Source organism: Martes martes (assembly GCF_963455335.1).
Source record: "Martes martes genome assembly, chromosome: 1".
NCBI lineage: Eukaryota > Metazoa > Chordata > Mammalia > Carnivora > Mustelidae > Martes > Martes martes.
Genome location: NC_137888.1, coordinates 178010938 through 178035372, shown reverse-complemented (window position 1 = coordinate 178035372; position 24435 = coordinate 178010938). Strand labels below are relative to the sequence as shown.

The window sequence follows — 24435 nt, the reverse complement described above, 5'->3', positions numbered from 1 at the left end:
AAAGTCTGAGCTCCCCAAGGCCTTTTTTATTAGAGCTGTAAATCCTATCAGCCAAAGGGGAACTTGGGGCAGTTTGCCCACAATCAGGTCTAACCAAGCAGCAGCAGTGGGAAGAAGTCCAGATGCAGCGCCAACAATACTTGGATGATTGCCACCATGAGTAACATTTGTCAAGCATTTGTATGACTTCGCTACACTACAATGCAGCTCTGCTATATAGTTCACAACATTTCGGTTAATTATACTTCTATAAATAATCTACAGTCAAACAAAGCAGCTGAAAGCTCAATTCATTTGGGGGAAGAAACTGGTGTCCTAGCATGATACAAATGGCCCAGGACCACATCCCAACATTAAAAACCCCAATCAAGGCGTCTGACAACTGCAAAGGGGCTCCCATCAAAGCAGGAAGTGACCTTCTTACTTCACCTACAGAACATTTTCTAGTTTTGTTACTTTTAAATTGTTCCTTCTCTCTTAATCCCCCTCCCAAATATCTCTGTCTTCCACAGGTCAACAATTAAATAATCCTTGATCTGGCTCCTCTCAGAGGAATGCTAATCTGCCGACTATATTGTATACTTTCTGGAAAGAGATCAAGGGAACCAGAAGAAAATGTGCTGCATTCAAACCTTTCACTTAAGCGGGTAGCCCTGCAGTGCTACAACTTTCAAAGCTGACACTGACAGTTAGCTCTACAAACACTGAACGCCTCACTGGTGCCAAATCAGATGTCCCTGCTAGGAAGTTCATTGACTAAAAATGTTATGTGGTGTCATACCAAGCAACCATGTGCCAAGATTCTTGGGCTGGGATTAACCGCTGAAAGACAACATGGGAAATGTGGTAAGTCTGTCCTCATGAAACCAGAGCTCAGGGGGAGCACAGCGTTTTATTAACACTTCCATTCACAAGCCTTTGCGGGAGGAAGACTGGGATCATTACTGAAGACGTTAATAAAAGTCTCCATGTTGGAACTCACGGCTACAATGAAAATGACAGGAATCACAACCGAGGCAAAGGCAGGGAGCAAAGTTCACCATCTAAGCCTTATCTGGAATTCAAAACAATCTAGCTTACTATTTTATGACGGGGAGGAATCAAAGGTAAGCCCTCACCTGCACTGTTCTATCTGCCTGGCAACGGCTGATGAGGGAGCATAAAAGAGAAAATACCCCACTGCCGTGACACAGAAAGGAAGGAGATCTGGGAGGCACAGAACAAAGAGGAAGTGGAGGGGAAAATCCAGCAGTAGCACACTTGCTGAGTAGGCTGAGGACTTCAAGGTTTATTTCTTGGCTGATTCCCTTTCACCCATATTATAATCTGGTTCACCACACTTTAACTTGTTTTTCCAATTCTAGGTGTCTCAAATACTTGAACAAGGGGGTTAAAAAAAAGGAAGGAAGGAAGGAAGAAAAATGTCATTAACAAAAAAGTTCCCCTCGAAGTTTTATAAACGTACAACAATTATAATTTCACAGAGAAGCCATTCGATTCCTGGCTCTCCTGCCGTTGTTTTTACTCTACAATAATAATCTCTAACATTCACAACATGCTAGGGACTTTAAGTACATCATCTCATTTGATCATCAAGCCAACTCTATGAGGTAGGCAGCAACCCAGGAAAGATGCAAGATCACAAACTAGCCTGCGGTGCAGCAAGGCATTAATGCCCAAGAGCCATCTTTAGTTTCTATCCCATCCTTAACCCTCTACTGGCAGATGTGGAAAAGGTACCTTCTGTACAACGACACACAACTCAAGTTCTTCTACTTTACATCACATGTCCTTGCTATTTTTAAAGGTGGTTTTTAAAAAATGGATCCCCATTACTAGCTTTGTAGAAAGATTATGACTGCTCCTTAAACACTAGCTGGGGTACATGCCCTGGGTTGGATGAAGATGAAGGAATGGGAGGGGCAGTGGTTTTAAAGTGATGACCTGGCTTAATCTTCTGAGAAAATTATACACAGAGAACTAACCTAACTCAAAGGCTGGCTCTCACAGAAAACAGGACCAAGGACAAGCTACAATTGATGAAAGTAGAGCGAGTTAGAATTTAAATCAAAGGGAATGCCTTTTCTTGATTTTTAGGGCAACTAGCTCACCCTTGTGGGCAGAAAACTTAACTGCACAACCACCAATTTCCACCCACACCACCTCATTAAAATACTGCACTGAAATTGGGGAAACTGATTGAGACCACTAGATAACTAACCTTGAGGATTTCAGAGTAAGCAAGCTTTCCAAAGAGATCTACATGGCATAGATACTTACCTATCTACATTGTGTTAGCAAGACTCTACCTGAAAATTTGTCAATATAATGTAGGAAGTCTCTGAAAGATTCTTAAACTCAAATATAAAACCAAGGATTTGTTGAAAACAATGTAACAAGAGTCATTATTTATAAATGAGTTTCTCTTCTGCAGTAGAGTCAATTATAAAAGATTAAAGTAGCAATTTTTCAACCCGGTAGAAATCACCTAAACTCTTAACAAAAGTGAACTACAAAAATATTGACAGCAGCATTTATTTATTCTCTAAATATTTACTGAGTACTTGTTATATAACAGGCACTTTGCTAAACAATGGAAACAGAGCAAATGACAGACTATTGCCTTACTACAAGGAGAATCAAAATACCACTCTGCAACATTCCTGTAGCAACTTCAGCCTGAGTGGCCAAAGAAGGCCAATGCAGGAAACTGCAAATAACCCAAAGGTCCATCAGTAGTCAAGGGCCATATGTGCACCTATATACACAACAGTATGCTAGGTAGGCACTAAAGCTCAGGTAGAGCTCTTAAGTACCCATATGGAAGAGAATATAGACTATGAACTGGACAAAGCAAGGGAAGAACAGAGTGCATAGGAGTCTATGTGTATGAATTTCTTAGAGCAAATATTCAGATGTGGGTATATGCACTGAAAACACCCCAAAATTATTAACAGGGATTACTTTCAGGAAGAGGAATCTGGAGTGAGGAGATTCTATATTCCAAATCATGTATGTGTATTCCTTTCATTTAAACATTGAAATTTCATTTTTAATACAGAAAGGAAAGTGAAATCAGTATGACAGAACACATGGGCCTTCTATTCTTGATTTATTGGAAACTTAAAATTCTAACGTACATAATTAATATTCTGAAAAAATTGGGGAGGATAGATCAAATGCATTCAACAAAAGGAATGAAAACTAGATCTTTTCCACTACTACTAATACTCAAATGTCCCTACTGGAGAGGAATGTTCAGATCTTTTTTTTCTTTTTAAGATTTATTTATTTGAAAGTATGTGTGTGCATGCACACGCAAGCATGCAAGTGGGGGGAGGGGCAGAGAAAGAGAATCCCCAAGCAGACTCCCTGCTGGATGTGGAGCCAGGTGAGGGGGGCTCTATCCCACAACCCATGAGATCATGACTCAAGCCTACATGAAGAGTCAGATGCTCAACTGACTGAGCCACCAGGTGCCCCTAAATGTTCAGATCTTTCAAGCAGATTATTTAACTACTACAAATGTCCTGTGTGTTCATGTCCCTAAATTTACTTAAAAAATAAAAATTTTAAAAAGGACACCAATCACTCAAAAGTAAAGCATATATCAAAAGACTGTTTCAAGACAAGTCTATAATCACTAGGTGGCATTTTCCGGTCCAAGGTAAAGACTACATTTCCAAAATTAGCAAACCAAAACAGTATCTTCCCTCTATGAGGCAATTAGCATTGTGTGCTTAATAACAGGGAAGATGGTCAACAAATGAGTCTAATTTTGAGTTTCTTACCTAATGCAGCATGATTTTCTTGCTCCTGACTCTTTCCCAAAGAGGCCATCATTTCTGAATATATATCAGTCCACCAAGGATTATACTTCAAAACCTGTTCAACAGCCTCGTCTTCAAAAAAGTCAGCTCTGGAAAGAAAACAGTGAACAAGAGTGTTATACAGAACTGGGCTGGTTTTCATTTTTTAAGATTTTATCTAAACTCATCACATTTGTGCTAGAAATACAAATTATTAATTCAAAGTACAGATCAAGGAAACAAGCACTGTATTTGCTTTCTTTGTGGTCACACTCATCACCATAAAGCGAAAACTAACCATCTGACTAAAGGGATAGCCGACATTTCTGCTCTCTTCAGAAACAGGGTACACAGAAGAGCAGTCCTCCCCTGAAAGCCTATCCCCTGCATGGCCGTGGCATGGGGTGAAGAAGCAAATCTGAACACACAATGGACTGAAGCATGGAACCTGGGCTAGTTTTGTAAGTACCATGTACTTTGATAAGGTTACAATAAAGGAAAATACTTTTAATTCCACCAAGCAAAGAAAAATAAACACACCAACAGGAAAACAGGATACTGCATACCCACAAAAAGGCTATACATGTACACACATAAAGATTTTTTAGCATGTGCCTTCACACTTTCTACCCAGATGCAATTTCTCTTTCATAACTCTGCTTAAAACTACTGAAAAAAAAAAAAGCAACCTTTGTAAAAAACAGAATATTAAGTTTCCTGTACTTTACTTTCTCAGGTTTGTTTTTTTTAACATTTTATTTACTTAATTGAGAGAGAGAGACAGAGCAAGACAGAGAGCACAAGTTGGGGGGAGGGGCAGAGGGAGAAGCATACTCCCACCGAGCAGGGAGCCCAGCACAGGGCTCCATCCCAGGACACCAGGATCACAACCTGAGTAGAAGGCAGATGTTCAACCGACTAAGCCACCCAGATGCTCCTACTTTCTCAGTTTTAACTTGAAAAATAACTGCTACATTCAAAATATACCCCTGGAGGACATTCATTCAGAAATTACAACCCTGCATTCAAAGTTTTCAAAGTTTTCAAAGTTGAAAACTGTATTTGTAGGAAGAGAGTGACAAAAGGTATAACTCTGGGTGAAAAATTCATTTATATTTCAGTTAATTAGAAACTCAAGGTGCCTGGGTGGCTCAGTGGGTTAAAGCCTCTGCCTTCGGCTTGGTCATGATTCCAGGGCCCTGGGATCAAGCCCCCGCATCAGGCTCTCTGCTCAGCAGGGAGCCTGCTTCCTCCTCTCTCTCTGCCTGCCTCTCTGCCTACTTGTGATCTCTGTCTATCAAGTAAATAAATAAAATCTTTAAAAAAAAAGAAAGAAACTCAAGGAAATAGTTGATTTCATAAATTGATTTTCTAGCTGAAAGTCTTATGATCTGAAATATTTTTTCTTTCAACTGAGACAGTGAAATCTTTCTAAAAAGAAGTATCATAGATAACTTACAGAATTCTCCGTATGTGCCAAGCACTGCACTGAATGGTTTCACCCATTATTTTCTTGAATCCTCACACTGCCCCCAGGGGCAGGGGGAACTGTTAACACTCCCATTTTACATGAATGGAAACTCAGGATCAGAAAATTTGTACATCATGGCCAAAGTCAAAGAACCAGAAAGAAATATGGCCAGGATCTGGAACGAATTAAGTCTAACTCCAGAATCCACATTATTAACCAATATAAACATTCCGTTTTTACGCTTGAGGAAATAAAAGCCCATATTGGACAAAACTGAATAAGAATGATCTTGAAATAGTAATTCTCAGTATCAATTTTGTCACATGCATGAGAGATATTTCAAAAACATAAGTAATATGAGTAAATGGCTAAAATGCTAAGTAAAAAAAAAACAATGACTCTTCACCCTCTTTACCCTGTTCCAACTCCATTTGGGGCAGTGAGATTACATGGCTGACAAGACACAGGCACTCACAGTCCTTATGGAACTTACAGCATCATGGGAGAGTCCAACAATCACAATGTAAGTGCTATATAATTGCTATGACCTAATAGTACAAGCATCTACAGCAAAATGAAATTGGGATGACAGGGAAGGTCCCTGGAGAAAAGACTATCTAAGCCAATAGCTGATCATAATTAACAGTTAACCAGACTAAGAAGGGTGGGAAGGTGTATCCTGAGCTGAAAAGAATAGTCAGCAAAGGCTAGGAAACAAGAAGGCACACTAAAGGGAGAAAAAAAAAAAGGCTGAGAACAGCTGAAAACATTATGATGTAGTGACAACAACACTGTAAGCCACGTCAAAAAATTCTATTGGACTTTTATCCCTCCAAAACAACTGAACACTTAAACGCTTTTACATATGAGTCTGACATCAGTGTGTCTTGGAATATCATTCTCACTGCAGTCGGGAAAGTGGTCAAAAGGAACAAGCCTCAAGGCACAGAAATCATGGAGGCCTAGAAGAGGGTAGCAGCCATGGACATGGAGCAAAGTGGGTGGATGTGACCTAGAGCCAGAAGCCAGATTCCGTAGGATGCAGCAGTAAAGGGAACCAGGAGTCAAGGTTTATGCCTGGCATTCCAGCCTGGATAATTCAGTGGATGACAGTGCCTTCTGATGAGACAGGTACACAGATATGACCTCTGCTTGGAACAGATGAGTTTGAGATGTCCTTGTATAACATACAGAGACCGGTGCAGTAGGCAGCTAGCTATACAGATCTGATGCTCAGGAGAGACACGTGGGAGTCATAAGCATTTAGACGGTAACAGAGACCTAGGTAGAAGACAGAATTGCCCAGCAAGAACTTGCAGAATAAGAAAAAAGTAATCCAGACACTGGAGCACTGATGACATTTAAGTCAAGAGTAGAAGAGCCCATCTGAAAAGATGCTGCATTTTCCCCAAGAGACAAGTGATGGGGAAGAAAACTAAACAAAACATGACTTTGTAAAAGATCTCTATCACCTCCATGCCCTCCCTCCAAAAATTTCAAAGTGTTTAAATAGAGTCCCAATAGTTTAAAATGTGATGGTTTATTTCTTACACTGTCCATGGTTAGTTTCGTGAACAAGGTCTGAGGTCTGAGGTTGACCTAATGTTCTACTTTACAAAATTAATTTATTTCCAAATTTTTAAGTGTTGTTCATTCAACGAGCATTTACTGAGTGCCCAGTGCCCAAGCAGCGTCAGGGAGATGAAGATCAGTAAGATGCTCCTGGCCATTCAGGGCTCCACAATGTAATAGGAATGGAGACAAACACAGAATGCCGTACAATCAAGATACTCTAACTTGGGAGCATGGAGGAGTGCTTCCTCTCTCTGGGAGGGAGGCACCAAGGGATGACAATGGAACTCAGTCTTAAAAGATAAGTAGAAGTTATTTCAGCAAGGTGGGGCAGGAGAGAAACAGCTATCAGGGGAGTATCGTGAATAACAAGTATGCAAGAAGTGGTGGGATACAAGTGGAGAAATACTAAAATTCATTACTGCTGTAGTGTAAAACATGGGCAGAGAGGCAAAAGGGAAGCTCCAGAAGCAGGCATGGTCCAGATCACAAAGAACTTTCTATGCTGGGCTAAGGAGGTAGAAGTTTATGCCTTAAGCAGATGGAGAACCCAGTAAGGTTTTAAGCAGATGTTCATTTTCAGTACTCAAGACATAATACTGCCAGGTTTATGGCTGATGGATCTGTGCAAGTCCAGAGGTGGAGATGCCAAACACGACTGCTGCACTAAGGCAGACACATACGAGGACCAGAGAGACATTGAGTGAATGAAACAGTAAAGAGATAAATAGTACCATTTCAGGATAGATTAGGAGTGTGGGGTGAGAGAGAAGTCAAAGATAAATCCCAGGTTTCTACCCTGGGTGACTGGCATGAAAAATGGTACACTCCACCAAAGAGAAAATTCAGGAAGACTTTCCAGGTAAAAATGATGGGTTTGATTTTGGACGGGTTGCACTAGAGGCGTCGCTCTCCAAACCCTTAATAATGTGGCTTTTCTTCAGAGCACTTACCACATTCGAAATATTGTCTGCTTCCCCACTAGAACGGGAGCCCCATGAGTGCAGGGACCTTTTTATACTCATATTAATCCTCAGGGTCTGCGACCTATCACACAGTTCATCCAAACACGTACTTGAACAAGTAAGGGCACATGTGACAGAATGAACAGGTGAAATTTTACTTTCATGCTTGTTCCTAAGCTTGCCATTTTTAATAAAGAGCCATGTTGGGAGCAGGTGGCCTTCTTCCCAGCCTCATCACTACTACTTACAGTCTTGAGATTCCTCAATCAATCCAAAAGCCTAATCAGTATACCAAACTCTTCAATAAATGCACAGCACTGAAAAGTTACAATTTAAAATGGCACCCCAAATGCTATGATCATTTTTGTACCTTTTCCTATCTCACAGTATTTAAAGTGTTGACTAAATTCTTCTATTTTTCTCCCAAAGAAGGAAACACGCAGATTTTAGGAATTGGTTAAAGCAGAAGAGACGCCAACAATTAAAAAACAATTTGCCTGGGGAAGGAAAAAAACAAAAAACAAAACACTCTCAGCAAGAGAAATATGAAAACTTGGCAATGATAAGCAAAACAGGAAAGCTTATTAAATAATTCAAGAAGCCTTCGACAAACTGTAGTGTAAAAATAATATCCAAAAGGAATTACAAATGGAGAAAAATAGATAATCAAAAACGATATGTGTCACACAGTGGGGAAAAACATCACATGATGGCATCTAGAATTTACAACAAAAGATTTAAAAAATAATAGTTATCCTAAGTCATTTATATATCCCTTTGAAATGTATGAATTTTCTATATAATGAATTAACCTCACTGTGTTCTGCCTCGGGACAGATTTAAAATTGGTTTTCCCAAGCTTCCAAAAAACCTGACACCATGAAAAGACATCATGACCAGTAAGGATATGTCAAACAACTTGAAAGTGTCATATAGTCCACACTAACATAATATATATTACGCATTAATCTTGTACATTACATTTACATACCTAAATGTATACTACAATACACGCGATGCATTGCCTGCAAGGTAGAAAAAAACTGAAGTAAACCTTTTCTTCCACTGTATTAACCAATAAGAACAATTTAAAAAGCACTGAGCCAAAAAAATTTAATTGAAAATTTTAAAGAATTTTACTTGCACTTCATTTATTATTAACACATTTGGGTGAGTCAGTCAGCTAATAAAAATAATGAGTAAGAAATAACACAAAAATGACAATTAGCCAAAGTCTTACTGCTACTGGAAAAGTCACAAAGAACCTTTACCTCACAGCTTCCACTCTCCGACCTGCCCATGACTAAATTTAAACCACTCCTTGAGAAACGGAAAGAATAGTTCATGCATATTATGAAAGAAAATGAGTTTCTGGATAAAGAAACACAGAAGATGGAGAAAAATAAGGACGGCATATAATATCACACTGCTAAGTATAAATTCCAATTTCCTAATTCTCTCAGGCCATACAGTTATTCTTCCAGTTTAAGAGAAGAGAAGAGATAGGCAGTTCTTCTAATTAAGTTCCCTCCCACTTGAAATTTTAGTCTTATAAAGCTCATTCTGTTTTCATGCTGGCCCGAGAAATTTGCTGACAATGAAATTTCCCACTTTAAATATTCAGCATGATTTTAAATAGGTTTCTTCAAATTACTCTTCAGTGGACCTTTAAAACCACAATTGGAGAGATAAAGGTAATTAGAAGTGGCAATGTAAATGGAGCTGAATCTCTCAGATGCCCTCCAAAATATAACATACCCTGCTCTTACCCAGTTCCCCCCAGGACGTTGAACAGTTCGACCATTTATCACTACACATCACTCAATGCATTTGCACATCACAAGATATACTTCTGCCATTCCAATTAGTCTCCCACTGTGTCACAGGAGATAGAATGTTAATCACAAGAGCAACAGCAGTTAAACTGAAATAGTGTACATGAAAAGGAAATACAAAATGACAAACGGAAAGATTCTTTTCAAGTCCAGACCTAGCCACTTAGTAGTGGTATGACCTTGGGCAAGTCCCTTAACCTTTCCCCAACTGTTGTGAAAACGGATTTAAATAATCACTTGAGAGCACTTGATAAGCTGAAAGCACTATACAAAATAAGGGGATATGATGCTTATAGCTGCACATATAACAGCTTAGAAATTGTTGGCCTAGAGCTTGGGAAGAATAATAATTGAGGCCTGTATGAACATACGACTCACATTCTAAGAGAGTCTAGCATCCACAGAGGCTATCCTCTGTGACAATCCCTTACTTGGAAGAAGTGCTACCATCGCGGCCAGTGAGAGACATCACAATGTCTCAAGTGATTATTTACCTATCCATTAACTAGATAAGCTTATTAGGCAAATACAAGCCTGACAGAGACATACTGTGGTGAAAGACATAATTAAAGCAGATGGGAAATACAGCAAACTTAAAATTAGATTTTATTTATATCCTACCACAATGAATAATTATTTGTTAATTAGACTCAGATCTTCAATTACAGGTGCTCGCAGATCAAGTGTTGGGAATACCCTGGATCGGCCAAGAAATGCAGGACATGTAGACTCAAATTCTTAAAGAAACTGTAACATCTTTTCATTTACATATACCGTTAATTGCAACAAAAAGTCTACTAAAAAGAACTAAAAATACTCTCATGAATGCCGTGTTCTACTTTGCAGCCTCTCGAGAAAATACATAAAGAAGTACATTAAGAGTTCTCCGTTGCCAGAATGACCTCCTGAGAAGCACACCTTACAAAGATCACAGAAGTGTAAGTTTGTAGGTTAATTCAAATGTCAGTTAAGGTTCTGAGCCATCACTAATTTCTAGAATCCCAAAACCACATGCCTAGCATACTTAAAAAGACATTCAAAACTTTTCAAGTCAATGTCAAGTCAAACCCTTAATCCTCAAAAAACTCAGTACTCACAGATAATGATCAGGATCAAATTTGGCCAGCTCAGCAGCCAGGCGTTTCTGCCTTCGTTCAGCTGCAGGAGTGAAATCTGGATCCTTAATATCAATAACATCACTCAATTCATCCTAAGAACAAACAGAAAAGAAAGAATAATTGCTATCTCCCATGCCATCATTGAAAAATCTAATTTTGCACAAAAGGCCAAAACAAAGGAACCATCTGGATCGTACTACCTGTGACACTTCAATTCAAATCCAGCAAATGTTTGTTAAACACCTATTGCTTGCCAGGCCCCCCAGACGCTTTCACATAAATTATCTCATTTAATCCTTAAAACAAAGTGATCAATATATATTAGAGCTATAAAAGTCTACCATTAAAAAAAAAACCAATAAACCTGTGTAAGCAAGTAGGAACATTTAATTCATCTCTTTCCCATTTACTCACAGAAATTTGAAAGTTATTAACAGCATGTTTAAATAAATTTCTAGCCAGTAAGATGGAGGTGCTCCCGCCACATCAGCAAAAAAAAAATTTTAGATAACTTTTACATGCCTGTAAAACTCTGCTTGACCAGAAATGTACTACACCTAGTCAGCTAATCTCCAGAGGCCAAGCCAACCTTGGGCGCTATACTTCCTTCCTTGTTTATTCTCACCCCAAACTAGGTGGACTGTGTGGCCAATCAGATACTTCCTATCTTTCTCTTCCTTGTTCTTTATTCTTTATCCTATAAAAGCTTTCCGCCTTTGGCCCCATTTTGTAATTCTCTGAATGGAGACCGTTTGCTTCCTGAAGTGTTAAATAAAAGTCTGTTTGTATCACTGAAAATTGTCTTTTTTTTTTTCTTTCTTTTAAGATTTTATTTATTCAGGGACACCTGGGTGGCTCAGTCGGTTAAGCGTCTGTCTGCTTTCAGCTTAGGTCATGATCCTGGGGTTCTGGGATTGAGTTCCACATTAAGCTCCCAGCTCAGTGGGGAGTCTGCTTCTCCTTCTGTCTCTGCCTGCCGCTCACCCTGCTTGTGCTCATGCACTCTCTCTCACTGACGAATAAATAAATAAAATCTTTTTAAAAAATTTTATTTATTCATTTGAGAGAGACAGAGACAGAGCACGAGCAGGGGGTAGAGGCAGAGAGAGAAGCTAACTCCCCGATAAGCAGGGAGCCCAATACGGAGTTCAAGCCCAAGACCTGGAGATCATAACCTAAGCCAAAGGCAGTCACTTAACCATCTGAGCCACACAGGCACTCTGAAAATTATCTTCTTTCAATAGGCAAAACAGTTTGAATATCAACGGTTTGAACATCTACACAAAGACTTCCCTTTTGTTTCTTCCTAAGGTCTAAGTCAGCTGGTCTCAATAAGGATTACCAAATAAAACTTATATATAAAACTGTGTACATTCTACTTTATAAGCAGATTTAAGAATTTTTAAGGGCAATTTAAATGTATATGACTTTCTATTTTCAAATGTAAAAATCTAATCCTAAGTAATATTCAGCTTTACTGTAAAAATCTTTACCTGGATATATACACATTGATACGTAGCACGTGTCCTAGGCCAAATCCTACAGAACACAGGTAGAGTAGGCAAACTGTCTGGGATACCAAGGAGTTTTTTTTCTTTTGGTTGGAATAATGAAGCCAAGAAACCTCACACAATGCAAAATATTCCTAAAGCTACACCTTTTTTTCTTTCTTCAACCACCCTATTCCAGTTACCCTAAGTGAGAAGTATGGAATTTAGAAGAACCTTCAACTGTATTAGCTAAAAGAAATCAAGAGAAGTAACTTGACAGAGTGGTAAAGTCAAACTGAAAACAAGATTTGTAAATGAAAGAGAGGTTAGTGCCTGATAATTGGGCTCAGAATTGAGAGTTGTAAAGTAAATTACCTGCAAAGAAATGAACTAAACTGAAGAAGCCAAGGAGACACTAGGATACACACAATCAAAATTTGTGCCTAAAAAAATAAAAAACAAAACCTCACTCGTTCCTACCACAATTCACTTAGCTCGAGTAGTATCAACATTTAATCAAAGCACATACTAATAGTGCGAAAGGGTCCACAGAACTTTATAGAAGTCACAACCAGAACATGTTAATACTTCTAACTACAAACATTCTAGGCAAAAACCTGATTACTGGTGGTCCCCAAATAAAATTTTACATTCCAAAAGTTCCTTTACAATCGCTTTTGGGAAATTAAGACCGTATTTTCCTATAGAAATACTATTATAAAAATAGTAGTTACATGCTCATGGTAACCCGCAAGTTTATTTAATTCACAATAAACTTTAAATAGAGTACTCTAGATACAAACAATGTAACAACCCCGTGGCAACGTTTCCATGGGAAAATGCTTTCATAGCTCCATTTTAATTCACCAGAAACATCTCCTCTCCAAGCAGGATAATCTGGACTCTTCCTCTCTTCCATACTTGCTCACCCACCTGCCATTAGCTCCCCCAGGCACAGAGCTGGAAAAGGTACTGACGTAGGCCCTGGGGGAAGAAGCCCAGTTCTACTGTACACATAGGACTCGCCTCAGCTAGATGACTACTACCAGAGTCGTCTCCTGCCCACAAAACCCAAGTCCTCCTCCCCAGTACGCATGAGTCACCCAGTCCCTTTCCTCCTTGCCCCAAGGAGTCCCTGCACGTACCCATGTGTACGGAACACACACACACACACACACACATTTCTGAAAGCAGCGTGATGCAGCAGAGAAACTGAGACTGTGCAATCAGACAAAGACTGCTCCAGTCTAACTGTGCAACTTCCCTGGACCTCAGCTTCCTTTCTGTGAACGCGTCTGGTCACACCTCCATCGAGGGGCTGGGTACTACTCTCCTCTTGCTGTAACAAGTTACTACAAACTTAGTGGTCACAACACAAACATATCCTCTTCTAGCTCCGGAGCTCCGAGGTCCAGAATCAGTGTCCCTGGGCTAAAACAAGGAAAAGGCAGGGCTGGTTCCTCCTCAAGGTTCTAGGAGAGAATCACCTGCTTCGTCTCTTCCATCCTGGAGGGTGGCTTTCTTATTCCTTGGCTGGTGGCCTCCATGACAATGCCCTTCCTCCCTCGGCTTCCATTGCCACATGGCCATCTCTTTTTCCACTTTGACTCTCTTACCTCCTTCTTCAAAGACCCCATGATTAGACAGGACCCACCTGGATCATGCTCGATCATCTGCCCATCACAAGATCCTTAAGTTAATCACATGTGCAAAGTCCCTTCCACCACATAATGTGACATGTTCCCATGCTCCAGGGACTGGCACACAGACTCTTAGGGAATGGGGTGGAAAGGAGCATCCTTCTGTCTACCATAAGCTACAATGAGGATTAAATGAAATAATTTGAGTAAGGCATCAAGTACAGGGCTTGATACATTCAATAAAGTTAGCTTCCTTTCTTTCTGTCTGCCTGTCCCACTCCTGTTCCCTGTTACTGACTGGCTGCTTTCCTACTGAGACTACCTATCCTCCCTCCCCTGCCATTTCCTTACTTCCCCACAGCAAAGAAAAAAATAGAGATTAAAATGTGCCGCTTCATTATTTCACCTAGACAAGATATAAGGTCACAAGTAGGGTATAATCTGGGAGTTTCTGTGGGTATCTCTACATTTCAAAGGATAAATGGACTAAAAGAACCATAGGCATTTCAAAATACTAAATGCACTGAGAAAAAAAACGGACTTTCCCCACAGCTCACAGCTCTGCATAATCCAGCCCCTGTCCTGCACTTCACCCTCACCTACCTTCTCCTTCTGGCTCAAATCCCCCAGCTCAAATCTACATAGCACATCTTCATTTCTAGAACTCTGAGTCTTAGCACTTACAGTACACTTTTCAAGACTCCATGCAAATGTCACCTCCTCCAAGGGGCCTTTTCTGGGCATCCTTGCCAAAGTGGTCACCCTATCCCCTGCCGTGCCCTGGCCCCTGGGGCTCTCACATCACTCTTTCCTTTCCTTCACTTGTCACTATCTGAAATTCTCTTATTTATTGCTTACATGGTTACTCTCTACCCCCCACTAGAAGATTCCACGAGGACAGGAGTCTAGTCAATCTTTTTCCTCACTATCCCTATCACTGTTCCTGGCCTTTATTATTAAATCATTCATTCAGCAAATACTGTACGAGGGCCTGCTTGGGGTGCTAGAGATCCAGAAATAAACACAAAGACAAGGTTCCTGCTCTCAGGGGAATGGGAATTAGTAAGAATGCAGCTATCCTTTCTCTCTCCCTCCTCTTCCCTCTGGCTTCCAGACTTAGGGCTTCCACATGTAGCTATGTAGCCTGTACCCCAAAAAACACTAACGTCCATGGCAGCCCAAGCCCCACCAGGTTCGTCCTATGCACAGTCACATACAGTCACCCTGTTCCAACTGGACCCTCAAGAGGAACTAGAACAAACTACAAAGCAAAGTTAGCCTGGAGCAGAGCAACCCGTCTATGGCATCAATCAACCAAGGGCAGAAAGATAAGAGGTTGGGACATGTTCAGCTACAGCAGAACGGAAGTGATTCTCTCTCCCTTTTCTAAAGCACTGTTATGGCCCCTGTTAGGAGAGCCATTTGAAGAGGGGTATTGCCAAGAAAAAGTCATGCAGGATTTAAATCAGGCTTATGTTAAGTTTTGGCACAGCAAGGGCAGAGAATCTCCAGATAGAAAATGAAGACCTGTGTGCACATCTGGCCAGTAGGTCTCCTGGTGCAGCTGAGGGAAGGACAGGGCCAGCAAGCCAGCGTCCTGTGGCTGCTGGCAGCAGCAGTCCCAGGAGCTTGCTGGGCCGGCGCCCGGAGACTCCAGGACTGTTGCTCCTGGCAGCCACTACCGCCCTCAAGCTTGTTGTGAAGGCCTGACTTTGAGCAGCCAGGGCGGTTTTCCAAAGGCGCCCTGGTGGCTGGCAGCAATTTCAGAAGGGAAAGGAAAAAGCGGAGGGGGTAGGGTAGGAGATACGTTAAAAAGAATTTGTTTCAGCAAAAAAAATAATCTTCTTCTCATTATCAGTATGAAATACAGAAGTTTCCAAGCAAATGTAAATGGTTGGAGGGAAAAAATATGAAAGACTAAACCTCCCCATAAAGGGTTAAATTTTTCAATTAAGAGAAGCTACCTGGGTCTTGGAATTATGAGTGTTTCTCTTTCTTTGTTATATTTTTGTAATGAATTTATACAGCTTTTATCATCAGAGAAAACAGAGCTATTTTTCATTTAAGGGGGGAAAAAAGAGGCTGTGAAAAAAATGAGTAAAATATGAGTCATCAGCAAAACTTCATGTATACTGCCTCACCCAAAGGCAGAATAAGAGAAACTTTAAACTTGTGAGAAAACAGTATTTGAGAAAATGGTGACGTTTCTTAAATACGTCATTTGAAAGTAGAAGAGATGTTCTCAAATTTCTTAGTGCAGCAATCACTTCAGTTTCTCCCAGCTGCTCCACTAGCAGAAAGAGATACCACTAACCTTACGTGATTACTCAGTTTTTAACCACATGATGTGACTGTCACAAATAGAGCAGTCACAAATGCAGACGAATTCTGTGAGAAATACCAAGTATGTGAGATTTTTGTGCCACTAACTCATAAAACACGTCTACCTTAATATCCAAGAGACGGTGCACTCTGGTTTACCTAGAATTTTTTAAACTTCTCATAATGTCACAGGGGGAACGGGGGAGAGCCTGAATGGTTCAGTCTGTTAAGCAGCCAACTCTGAATTTCCGCTTGTGGTCTCATGTTGTAGGCTCAAGCCCTGCCCCACGTCAGGCTCTGTGCTCAATGGGGAGCCTGCTTGAGATTCTCTCTCTCCATCTGCCCCTCCCCCAGCACGCACTCTCTCCCTCTCTCAAAAATACAGAGGTGCTTGGGTGGCTCAGTCATTAAACCTCTGCCTTCGGCTCAGGTTATGTTCCCAGGGTCCTGGGATCGAGCCCCGCATAGGGCTCTCTGCTCAGCAGGGCAGCCTGCTTCACCCTCCCCCACTCCCCCTGCTTGTGTTCCCTCTCTCGCTGTCTCTCTATCAAATAAATAAATAAATAAATAAATAATGAGTCATTCCTAATGTCCTGAAGGACACCATAGTCTTCTAATTTTATTCATGTAAGAAAATATGCTAATTCTTTAAAGCCTACAGGTATCTACTGGTTCATCCATTGGTAAAAGGTAGATGAATAAGAGCAACAACACCAGGATGGAACAGTCACATGAAGCCCAGCAGTGCCTCACACAGGGACATAATCAGTAGCTGTTAGCTGTCGATACATGGACACTGGAGGTCCACATTTCCTACCCAGACAGGAAAGGGACTTCAGGATTCAGACTCTTTGAAGAGTTTCAAAAAGTAACATGGTACACATACATTCCACATTTTATTTAACCCCCTCTAAATCTGAGGCAGCACCCCATATTCAAATGCATTGCTATTTCTATGGCAAAATCTGTGAATATGCCTACCAAGTGGGATTTAAAAAACTACTGAAAGACATCAGTTCAGGTCAGGTTTTGCCCAACAAACTGAATATTTTAAAAAATGTTTATTTCCAGAACTTTCTGTGATCCCGATACTACAGACATGAGTTATGAGCCTGTACTAGTATTACTAGTTACATCATCCCTCAGAGTGTTCTCACATAGATCTCTTTTTTATCCTATGTGAAGGAAAATATGCATTCCAACTGTTTAGAATAGAAATGTTCATTCAATTAAAATTTGAACAGTCAAAAGGCTTTAGATAATCAAACTAAATGCTTGGGAATAATAAACATCAAATTCAGTGGTTCACTTCTGAGGGGAAAACAGCATGATACAATGAGGGGCTCCAACTATGGAGATGTTTTTACTTTTTAAGCTGGGTGATAGGTACCTAGAGATTTAGTGCCTTAGTTAAGACATTCAGAAAGACATAAAGAGTATTTTAAAATAATTTTTTTAAGTAAACCTCAATTACTTATTGAACATCTTCAACAGATACAAGAACCTGTGACTGGCCGAGGCTCACATTACAGCATTCTGGCAGCTTCTCATCAAACTAGCAGAAATTCCTTGAAAGGATCTTTCCTCAACGGCAGTGGCAAGAAACCAAGTTTCCCAGCCTCAGAAATGACATTCGATCAGAATGTACAATCTGTACTTAGCCTGCATGACTTGAATTATCATTCATTGAGAGCTTCAAACAGGTAAGCCCACAACTGACTGACCAGAGAGTGGCTTTCAGCTAACCAACTGAGGTCTATTCACTGTAGTTTCTGCATAGACGAAACTGACTCTATTCTTACTACCTCAGAGATGACCAGCAAATGTGATTAGGGAGAGAGAACATGGAGAGACCATAGTTCAGCAAAAAAGCAAAAAAGGGTTTTGAAGGGAATATCTAAATCAGCATTATCTGCTCAAGTAAATCCCAATTTTGTTCTCTTTAAGGAGTTTCAAGCACATCTTATATTTTTCAAGGGCAGAAGTCTTTCTAGTGTCTTAATCTTTTTTTTTTTTCAGAGTTTTCACAAAGTAGTATCTCCTTTAGTTTTCTAAATGGCCTTACAAAGTAGGTGAGCAAATTTATCCCTATTTGACAAAGAGGAGATAAAACTTGTTTGTAGTCAAATAACTGGCCCGTCATCCCAAATCTAAACAACAGTAGGAGTGAGACTAAAACACAGGTTAGCCATTTCTTAGTATATTCAAAGATGTCTTACTACAATAAGCCACACTCTAGACAGATTTAACATCCTCTCCCTAGGCAGGGATAAAGTTGGAAAAAAAAAAAAAAAGCTGTTTATTTTGGTTTCTTTCACTTAAGAAAAAAAAAAAAACCCAAGTTAATGGTTCACACTTTCATTATATAACATTGTAAAGATGCATTTTCTGTAAAAAACATGGGGACAAAATAGTTCAAAATCTCCTATTTCATTCTCCCTGCATAGTCTTAAATAAAGTAGAATTTCCTATGTGTTTTGAGGAAGAGAGAGTGATGTCATTCCTTTTTAGCCTAACTGACAAATGATCGGGTTTTAACAAGAGATTACATTCAACCCCCACCAAGAGTAAATAGACAAAAGTGCCTACTGTACACCAAGAACTAAACAATTTGATCAAAAGACACAAATTCACTCTCACTGGGAACATTCTGTCTTGTTTATATTTATAAAACAGAAGAGACATCATGTAATAATTTTCATTTTTCAGAAGTATAAAACAAAGATTTCCAGGAAGTATGAGGAGAGAGGAGTTCCGTTTTGTATTTTGGAAACTTCATGTCTAGAATACTGAATGAAGTGGGGAAAAAAGAAAGTAACAGGACATCTGACATCTGTAAGCGCAGTATGAGTGGGAAGAACAGCTAGAGCAATGGGAAGGAACAAACATCTGTGTCACCACTACATACAAGAAGCTGTGATTTGTGCTCTAAATAGGTCACCTCCTACAGTCTTCATAAGAAACCTCCAACTAGGAGCACAACTGAAATTAAAATATCCAAATGGTAAAACCCTATGCACCAACATGTTTTAGAAAGACAACATACCTGTAACCGCTGAAACACTCCGGAGCGTAAATTTCCAAAGCCATAGCAATACTGAGGATTCAGAGCACTTTCTGATGCCTCTTCATAGGGGGACTGTTCAATTTCCCAGTCGAATTCTTCATCCTCATCTTCTACTCCTCCCTCAGAAACCTCAGATGCACCTGAATGTGTTCAATATTAATTTGTTTTAGTACTGGATTCCCTAGGTACAACTTGGGGTGGGGGGATAAAAAGTACTGGGGAAAGAAAAAATACCTGCCCACGTGTACCAAAAGAGATATGTAAGAATATGTGGAGCCCACTATTTTTAATAGTCAAAAAAAAAAAAAAAAAAAGAACCAACCCAAAGGCCCATTAATAGCAGGATGGATGTATAAATGACAAATGCAATGAAAACAAAGTTTAGCTATAGATGGATAAATCTCACAAAAATATGAAGTGAAAGAAACCAGACAAAAAAGAACACATACCATCTGAATTATAGACAATTCAAAAGCAGGCCAAACTGAGGGTAGTGGCAACCTTGAGAGGAGAGGGGGGAAAAGTGACTAGAAGGAGGCTCCAGGTAGGATTCCAAGGTATTGGAAATGTTCCATTTCTTGACCTAGGTGGTATTCATTTTATGTAACTCATTGAATTATAAACCTCTGATCTAAGCTCGAGAGGCCAAGGTTTTGCAAAAGACTGAGATGCTGTTTTGCCTGGTCCAAAAACATGGCTGACATACTGGTTCTTTTTGTCTTTAAATTATATGTCCCCAAATGAGCTATTTTGCATTTTCATGTGATGTCCTTACCTTGTCACCTGAAGGATTTTCCTCCAATCTCCTATCTGCTATATCTCTTTTTCCCCTAGAAACACACAGCATTCCAAATATTCTATTTATCTTTATTTCTTCTTAACTGCAATAAACATACCTATTTCTTCCACAAGTGGTTTCGCAGTCCTGGATTTTCTTGGTGCCAGAAGAGCAGTTAGCATGTTCAGCCCCTCAAAATGCTGGCCAGGAGTTTCTTTGGGCAATCGAATGGTAAAAATTCCTTAAAGATAAATTTATTTTACACTTAGCTCTATTTAAAAATTCAAAGACTTCACAAATAAATCCGAGAAATACGTATCTTGGTAAATTATAATTCTATTTCATAGGGCTCCAAAATTATGCCCTTATTACACAGTCAGTGAATAAAAACCAGGATAGTAAAAGGCTCAAATAGGGTTTTTCAGAATCACTGATTCAGCTGTGACCTCTACAAGAAATTAATCTGCTAAAGCTGCAGGATGCTTTAGTCTTACACAGTATCCCCTCAATCTCTTGATCATATTAAAGTCTAAGTCAAAACCTCTAAAATTCCATCGCCTGAAAAGGTAGTAGCTTAGAATTAGCCCATAGCCACTTATAACATTTACTTCTGGACTTAAAGAGAAAAAAATCTGAATATCTGATCCAACGAATAGCAGCAGTTCCAAAAACACACAAAATCTTAAAGGAATTATAGCCTAATGAAGTTTTCTGATATTGCCAGAGACATAGCCCCAAAGTCTAAGGCATACTCAAATTCTATCTATATACTTCTTTTCTTTCCCTGACTGGGCTTATCAACTTCCTCCAGGTTCCCCCCATGAACTTATATTACATTATATACTACTCTGAATTTTAAAATATTTTACCTTTTTCATTGTACTTAATCATACTCTAATACAGTTGGTCCTTGAACAACCTGGGGCTTATGGCCTATCCCCCTGTACAGGTAAAAATCTGTGTATAACCTGACTCCCCAAAAAGTTAACATCTAATAGCCTACTGCTGACTGGAAGCCTTATCAATAACACAGTTGATTAACACATACTTTGTACACTATATGTATTATATATTGTGCTCTTGCTACAATAAAGATAAAAGATGAGATACCACCTCACACCAGTCAGAATGGCTAAAATTAACAAGTCAGGAAACAACAGATGTTGGCTAGGATGCAGAGAAAGGGGAACCCTCTTACACTGTTGGGGGAAATGTAAGCTGATCTAGCCACTCTGGAAAATAGTATGGAGGTTCCTCAAAAAGTTAAAGATAGAGCTACCCTATGACCCAGCAATTGCACTACTAGGTATTTACCCAAAGGATACAAACGTAGTGATTTGAGGGGTCACTTGCTCCCCAATGTTTATAGCAACAATGTCCACACTAGCCAAACTATGAAAAGAGCCCACATGTCCATCAACAGATGAAAGGATAAAGAAGATGTGGTATTTATACATGCAATGGAATATTACTCAGCCATCAAAAAAAATGAAATCTTACCATTTGCAACAACCTGGATGGAATGAGAGGGTATTATGCTAAGCAAAATAAGTCAATCATAGAAAGACAATTACCATATGATTTCATTCAAATGTGGAATTTAAGAAACAAAACAGAGGAAGCATAGGGGAAGGGAAGTAAAAATAAAATGAGACAAAAAAAGAGAGGGAGACAAACCATAAGAGACTCTTAACCACAGGAAACAAAACTGAGGGTTGCTGGAGGGGAGGTGGGTGCCAGGATGGGGTAAATGGATGATGGGCATTAAGGAGGGCACGTGATGTGATGAGCATTGGGTGTTATATGCAACTGATGAATCACTAAATTCTACATCTGAAACTAATGATATACTACCTGTTAATTAACTGAATTTAAATATAATTTAAAAATAATAAAAGAGAAAAGAAAAGAAAATGCTATTAAAATCATAAGAGAAAATACATTTATAGTATGGTATTATATTTATTGAAAAAAATCTGCATATAAGTGGACTTACACAGTTTAAACCCATGTTATTTAGGGTTCAAGTGTATATCAAATACAACTCAACCCAAATACAACCCTCCTAAACCCCTGGGTACTTTTAAAATTTAATAAATTTGTTTCAATATGCAACTTACCTGCAAACAAAAGCAGATTTACTACCTAGAAAGGTAGTTTCATCATATTTCATTATCACATTAATTACTGTGTTACGGGTTACAACTTTGTCATTTAACTCTTTCATGCCATCCTTCCTCCCTTACCCTAGTTTACTGAGATCAATAAATATTCACTTGATAAATAAACAAGTATCTTATTGATGAGATCCATGGATAAAGAAAAATCCAGTGGCTTCTCCAAAAGCAAAATAAATGGTTTCAAGGCTAGCTGAAATGAAGAGCTTATCAATCATGAAAAGAAACTTCAGTCAGCCTTTAAATGCCACCTTTGCACAGTTTCTCTCCTACCTACATGTTATTAGATTTTAAGTTCGAAAAGCACACAAGAAAAATGCCCACATCTTTTTAATTTTAAAAATTTAATTTTAAAATTTAAATTTTAAAAATTTAATTTTAAAAATCACCCACATCTTTTATAACCAATCACCTCACATAATCTGACTTTTGAATGGAATGGGGCCCCTGGATGGCTCAGTCTGTTAAGCCTCTGCCTTCAGCTCAGGTCAGGATCCCAGGGTCATAAGACTGAGCCACGTGGTCAGGCTCCTAATTCAGTGGAGAGCCTGTTTCTCCCTCAGCCCCTCCCCCTGCTTGTGCTCTCTCTCTCCCTCTCTCTCTGACAAATAAAGAAATAAAATCTTTTTTAAAATAAAATAAAATAGGGAAAGTAGAAAATAAACTTCCAGAAAAAAGAAACAGAGTATTTAAGTAACTTTAAAAAAAACTGTGAAGTACTTTAAAGGACTGAGAAAATTGTACCTGCTAAGAAATCCATGAGTAATGGGCACTGCGCTTGTTAAGAAACAAGAAAGTATGACCAGGACAGACTATATCTGCAAAACATCTAAAGGTCACCATCATGTCTCAAAGGATTACAACATAGTTATTCTAACAGGAAGAGTCCAAAGAAAAAACTAACAAAATTCCAAAAGCAATACCTTTATCTGTATCATAGGATCCTTGTTCGATTCCATTTTCCACAACTCTTCCAGGAAGGGTTAATCTGCGATTTAAATTAAGACTTCATTAAGTCTTTAAAGCACAAAGTGTAATAAGTGACCACCAATGAGAGTATACATTTGCCATTAAAATCTATCAACCATTTTAAAAAAGGCAATTCCTCAGCATTTCTTTAATATTTCACAAACAAAATAACTTCCATCTCTTTCCTAGCTGAGAAACAAGAAATCACAGATGACTCATCATTCTGTTTGAAACTCCCTAGTCACGAATAAAAGCAATACCGAATGGAAAAAAAAAAAGGTTAATACTTAAGAAAAAGCCACAATAAATACTAGTTATCACCATTGTTAGAGTACTTTCATCTTCCTAATGAATAGAAACTTATTAAGATACCTGGTGCTCCAGCAGTGGCTCAAAAAAGATGGACTAACTGGCTCCTTTCTCCACTAAAAAGAATTTTTAAAATGGAAAACAATAAAGAAATAACAAGGCCAATTGTTTATTTTGGGCAAACTACTGCTTTAAAAAAAAAAAAAGTGTGTTTCTCAAGTCTCATTATTACTATACAGAGTTTCCCCTTCTTTCACACTAAAGGAGATGATGAACTGATTTCCCTGTTTCCAGTTTTACTCTCTTCATTCAGCCCTCCACTGAGGCCCCAGAAAAACTTTTCTAAAATGGAAACCAGACCATCACTTTTCTTTTGAAAATACTTCTACTGGTGCCTGACACCAGCTAAATAAACTCACTGGTACCACCTACCAGACCAGCTCCCATTCCATTCCAAACTTCAAATGTGAGGTTCCTTTCCTTTCCCCCCTGCCCTCTGCTACCTATTCTACCATCATCATCATCATCATCATCACCATCATAACTTGGCAGGTCCCAAAGGCCCAGGGCTTCACAACCTAGTTACCTTTGATCTTAATGCTTCCTGGAGCCACAGTGCATTTCCAAACCAAAATCTCTTCTAAGCCCAACAGAAGGAGTTAGTTTAATGCATAAATTTGCTTGTTACAATGATGACAAACACTAACTTTACTATCAGAATTTGAATTGAGTCCCAGCTCTGACATTTACCACCTCTACAACTTTCTTTGTACAAGTTAACCAGCTTCAAAGCTCATATTGTAAAAAGAGAAAAATAACAGACTCTACCCCAGGGTTACTGTGAGAAGGAAAGGATAATGCAAAGGGCCCAGTGCGTGGAAGTAGGTAAACATTCCAAAGATGTGCTCTATTA

The 24435-nt window shown here is 39.2% G+C and overlaps 1 protein-coding gene across 1 annotated transcript in view; it reads right to left on the bottom strand.

Moving 5' to 3' along the window:
* SHQ1 (SHQ1, H/ACA ribonucleoprotein assembly factor) overlaps nt 1-24435 on the bottom strand; it is a 94998-nt gene that overhangs the window by 66470 nt on the left and 4093 nt on the right. The window contains exons 2-6 of the mRNA XM_080812177.1: nt 23168-23232; nt 20186-20308; nt 19269-19429; nt 10750-10862; nt 3792-3919 (exon numbers count right to left, since the gene is read on the bottom strand). Of these exons, the coding sequence (XP_080668303.1) occupies nt 3792-3919; nt 10750-10862; nt 19269-19429; nt 20186-20308; nt 23168-23232 (590 nt within the window). The remainder of the gene's footprint in view (nt 1-3791; nt 3920-10749; nt 10863-19268; nt 19430-20185; nt 20309-23167; nt 23233-24435) is intronic.